The sequence below is a fragment of the Nicotiana tomentosiformis genome, chromosome 4 (assembly GCF_000390325.3).
Source record: "Nicotiana tomentosiformis chromosome 4, ASM39032v3, whole genome shotgun sequence".
Classification (NCBI taxonomy): Eukaryota; Viridiplantae; Streptophyta; class Magnoliopsida; order Solanales; family Solanaceae; genus Nicotiana; species Nicotiana tomentosiformis.
The window spans coordinates 25,694,846-25,700,472 of record NC_090815.1 but is presented as its reverse complement, the minus strand read 5'-3'; the positions used below and the strand labels follow the sequence as shown (position 1 = coordinate 25,700,472).

The 5,627-nt window shown below is 34.5% G+C and overlaps 1 protein-coding gene across 1 annotated transcript; it reads right to left on the bottom strand.

The window, feature by feature from the left end:
- Positions 1-2,891: 2,891 nt before the first annotated feature.
- Positions 2,892-5,362, bottom strand: LOC138909387 (uncharacterized). The gene is made up of 5 exons (XM_070200583.1): positions 5,305-5,362; positions 4,563-4,615; positions 4,062-4,421; positions 3,901-3,978; positions 2,892-3,272 (listed from the first exon to the last, which is right to left on the bottom strand). Exons 1-5 carry the CDS (start codon positions 5,360-5,362, stop codon positions 2,892-2,894), a joined length of 930 nt encoding a protein of 309 aa, XP_070056684.1.
- Positions 5,363-5,627: the final 265 nt, after the last annotated feature.

The window sequence follows — 5,627 nt, the reverse complement described above, 5'->3', positions numbered from 1 at the left end:
TGAAGGCGAAGCACAAAATGTGCCAGTCTAACTTTTCTCTTCGCGATCGCAGGAATGGCAACGTACCAGATGACAGCAGAAGCTAAAAACAAGATTTTTCTCAAAGTTCAAATGGTCCGTAGGCTATCCGAAACTCTCCCGAGCCTTCGGCACTCCAAACTAAACATGTACACAAATCCAAAAACCTCATTAGAACTTGCTCGTGCGATCAAAATACCAATTTAACACCTACAATTACGAATCAGACACCAAATCAAAGGAAATTTTAAGAAAATTTCAAAACTTATATTTTCACAACCAGACGTCTGAATCACGTCAAATCAACTCTGTTTCTCACAAAATTTGGCAGACAATTCATAAATATTATAGTGGACCTATACCAAGCTCCGGAACCAAAATACGGACTCGGTGTCAATAAATTCAAAATCAGTAAATTTTTAAAAATCATTAAGCGTTCAAACTTTTAATTTTTTTAATCAAAATTTCATATCTCGGGCTAGGGACCTCGGAATTTGATTCCGAGCATACGTCCAAGTCCCTAATCACGATACGGACCTACCGAAACCGTCAAAAACTGATCCGAGTCCGTTTGCTCAAAATGTGGACCAAAGTCAACTCAGTTGAGTTTTAAAACTCTATTTCATATTTTAATCTATTTTTCACACCAAAATATTTTTGGAATATTATATGGACTGCGCACGTACATCGAAGAATAATAAATAGTACTTTTCAAAGTCTTAAAATATTTAATTAATTATTAAATTTAAAGATGGCATTTTGGGTCATCACAGCTTGCCAAATAATTAAGCAATTATGCACATAATTAGAGAAACAACCGAAGATGATAATTCGAATTAACGGTAATATAATTAAAAAACTTCAATATTCACGACAACCACAGCCCTAGAATTAATAAACTTCAATATTCACTTGCATTGTTATTTACAGTTAAAGAATTAAAAAACATTTTGTAATTTTTCTTCATTAATGGCTATTTTGCTGAAGGTTTGGTTTGCATAATTTCATGGCCATATTAAGGGTGTGAGTCCAGGGGCAGCTCAAGCACATGCGGGGCGTAAGGCCAAAATTTAATACGAGGCCTAAATTTTTAAAAGGAAGTTATAAGATATATTGTTATTTGAAATCTAATCTTGTAGCTTTTTGAGATATAAAGTTGTTAATGATCTTTTTTATAATTATTTTTTTCTAATAATTCTTTTTCAATCGATATTATAGACAACTCATTTAGTCTTTCTTGAGATATTATTGATTTTAGATAAGATATTATAGAGTAATAGAAGTATAAAACTATTGGAAGTTTAAAAGTATTGTTGAACACTTAAACTAATAAAATCTTGGAGAAAGAATGTGAGTAAGAATAACAAAGAGAAAGACAAAAAATATGTAGGGTTTTTGAAATATGAAGAGATTTGTAAAAAGAAAGATTGACTTGAACAAATTAAGAAAGGGAGAGTAAAATTGTTACCCGTTCTCTAATGAATGAGTAAAAAGTAAAAAAATGAAACGCTGGAAAACTATTCATCTACCCATTTTTAAGTAAGTCAAATTATTACTTTATTTATATATATATATATATATATATATATATATATATATATATATATATATATATATAAAGAGTTTTCTTTCCTTTTATATTAAAAACTTTACTTTTATATTAAAAGTATTAAATACTATTTTTTAAGCACCTATAAACCTATTATTTTATAAAAATGGCTCCCCCAAATTTGGGGGCATAGGCCTTACCTCTTATAACATTAGAGCCGACCTTGGGTGTGACTGAGATGAGGTGGGAGACCATTGGTTGTGTGGTAATGAGGAGGAAGTTCAAGCGACTCCGGTGAATTTTGAAGCTGAAACATACTGTAGTAGGGAAGGATCTGTTTAATAAAGGAAAGAAAGCTTTATACAAGAGAGTTTTAAGCCTATCAACACCATTTTAGCACGAAATACTTTGCCGGCTGGAATATTTTGATTATACAAAGGAATCTGATAAAACTTGCATAGTAGTATTCTTTCATATTATTTTTCTTTAATGAAAATTTTGATTTCGCCAATGCTTGTAGAGAGTGTTTTCTTCTTTAAATATGATATATACTGTATAAAGTCGAGTTAATAAGTACGGAATATCAAAATGGTGCACCTACCCCGTATTTAGTCACACTCACATCAGAACAAAGTCTGCCTAATGCTTATGAATCTTTTGGAAGACTAATGAGTTCAATCATTAACCAGAAGGTACGCCTCTGTTGATTGATCAATTTTTTTATTTTTTTTAAAAATAAACTGCACATTTTATTCATCTCCAAAAAAGATACATTGAGCTGAGAGAGTATAGATAAACTAGCTAACTCCCAAGATCACCCTTGTAAGACAACAGATGCCAACTTTTACAATTGAGATGAAGTAAATGCATATGAGAGAAACATTACACATGCTATGTGCTATGAAGAAGGAGGTCCAGCCTATACAAAAAAAGTACTACCAAGAAGTCTATCCATATTGTACAAGACTGCATGGTCAAGGAGGATAAAAGGTAATTCACGTTCTCTTTAGTCTAGTCCTTCAAAATACCGGCAAGTCCCATCTATCCATTTTCATGAGGCCCTTGACTTGAGGAGGAAGATCAGAAAACACTCGAAACAGCTGGGAATAAGGGATAGAGTGACTGATGGATGAAAGCTTGTCTGCAACTTGATTTCCCTCTCTATAACAGTGATTAAGAGAGAATTTGGACTGCTCCATGACGTTTTAAGTTCTTCTACCTCCTTTGCAATATTTCAGGGAATTGTATTACGACCATTAACACAATCCACTAATAAATTGGAGTCGCTTTCAGCACTAATAAGATGATAAGCATTAAATATACACTATTTAATGCCGTAGTGAAGAGCAGCTGCTTCTGCCCAGTTGCTTATTCCTGAAACAAGCACTAAAGAGTAGGCAAAGACAAGAAAACCCTCTTTATCCCTTATCACACCTCCAGCTCCACACTTTCCCTCTTTGCAACTACCATCCGAGTTTAATTTAACATATGATGACTTCGGTTTAATCCATTTAACAATAATGGATTTATCAAAATGGATAGTACTTCTCAAAAGGTGACTGATCTCCTCAAAGTTGGGACCCAATTGAATTTGTTGGAATTGAAGACCGGCAAGTTGGGGCATGGAGAAAGCAATCAAAGAAACTGTTCTTCTCACATTAGTCCTGATAGAGTCATACTTGGCACTACACCTAGCTCTCCAAATCTCCCAAGAAGTGATAATAGGCAGGCATTTAACAATGAATGCATGGACATGATTTGTGACTACATCTCCACCAGTTGATCATAAGTTGCCTGAAAGAGATGTTTGAATATGCAATGCCCAATGGACCACACAAGATTCTTCATAGCTCCTGAGCAAAAAGGTTACTACAGAAAAAATGGTCAATAGTTTCTAAACTTGGAAATCTACAACAACAGCAACTGGAGGAAATATGGATGCCCATCTTAGCTACTTTAGCATCTGTGGGAATCTTATCTCTCATAGATCTCCATACAATAAAATTCATCTTGAATGGACACATTTCTACCAATTCATAATATTAATCCATGACTTATGTTTCTTCCTTCTAAATTATTGCCAAGCTGAAGCAACAGAAAAAGAACAACTATTATCCGCTGTCCAAACTGGACTATCAGAAATTGTAGATCTTAGTGATATCTGGAAAGTATTCACTTTATCCATCACATGTTGCGGAAGCAAAAGATCTAACCCTCTCGAGTTTATGTGATTGTTGAGCAGCATGCTAGAGAGAGTAATATTCTTAGATTTATAACTTTTCGTAAGAAAGTTGTATAATGGACCTAGGTCGGACCAATTATCATAAAGCAACCTTTCCACAACCAATTTTCCATAGAATTTGCTTATCCACAAGCTTTTTAATTTTGCACATTTCATTCCATGATTGGGACTGCCCAGAGTACCATTGTTTTATAAGTGGATTAGCTTTCTGACAATATTTGGCCATTAGCAACCTCTTCCATAATTATTGACCAGTTCTAAAGTTCCACCACTGCTTTGCAGTGAATGCATTGCAGATTTCATTAAGTTTCCTGAAATTGGCACTCCCTTCCTCATATGGAAAACACAGGTTATCCCAGGAAGCCAGTGATGTCTTTTCTTCTTAGCCGACCCTCCCCAAAAACACCCGGTAAGCATCCTCTCTATTTGGTTGAGAACACCTTTTGGAGGATGAATAACAGCTAGTAGATGTGTAGGCAATGCTAATATGGCATGTCTGATTAACGCCGCTCTACCCCCAGAGGACAGAAACTTGGAATGCCACCGTGAGATCTTATTCAGGATCCTGGTGATAATCTTAGAGAAAATAGAAATCTTCTTCCTTCCAACATACTAAGGGAAACCCAGGTATTTGATAGGAAGACTTTTGTGTTCCATCTCAGTAATATTTTCCACCCTTGAAATTTCCTCCACATGTGCATTACTGACTAGAATAAAGCAAGACTTAGACTTGTTGACTAGTTGTCCTGAGACCTTTTCATACACTGATAATTCTTCCATCAACATCATCAAAGAGTTCCTGCAACCTGTAGAAAAAAGAATGACATCATCAGCAAAGGCAAGATGATTTATTAAAGGACCATTTCTGTTCATGTGAAAGCTTTTGAACTCTTCAAGAGTAGTTATATGATTTAATATTTTTTAAAGAAATTCAGCACAAATAACAAAACGAGAAGGGGAGATAGGGTCTCCTTGTCTTAACCCTCTTTCATACTTGAAGAAGGTTTGTCTAGTATTATTGACAATAAGAGAATACCAATTACTGAAAATGTGTCTAAAGATTATGTCAATCCAAATTTCACAGAATCCAAGTTTTCTCATAAAGATACAAAGATATGGCCATGACACCCTATCATATGCCTTGGCCATATCTAATTTTAAAGTAACATTTCCTTCCTCATTTGGCTTCCCTATATCTTGAATGATTTTCTGGGCGAGTAAGATATTTTCACGGATAGATCTGCCCTTTACAAAACCACTTTGATTACAACTTATCAAGTTGGGTAAAATGAAACTTAGTCTAAAATTAAGGAGTTTAACAAAAATCTTACTTATCACATTGCAAAGACTAATAAGTCTAATATCATTAAAATGCTGGGGAGAAGGGACTTTAGGAAGCATAACTATGCAAGTATGAGTAAACCACTTAGGAATATTAGCACCACAAAAAATAGATTTAAAAACTGGATAATATCCGGGGCAACAATAGACCAACAAGATTGGAAGAATTTAGCAGTGAATCCATCAGGGCCAGGAGAACTATCTGAGTCCATAGAGAAAACACATGTTTTCAACTCTTACTCAGTGGGAAAAGCAATCAATGTTTTATTAATATCCTCTGAAACAACTGGGTCAATAATATTCAATTCAGAGTAGTCATTATACTCAAGTTTCTGACTAAACTTTTCCTAAAAATATCTTGATGCAGCTTCAAAGACTTGTTTAGTTCCTTCCACCCATTGGAAATATTCATTCTGAATCTTGTTGATGCCCAGTTTCCTTCTTTTATCCTTGATCACACTGTGAAAGTAAGAAGTA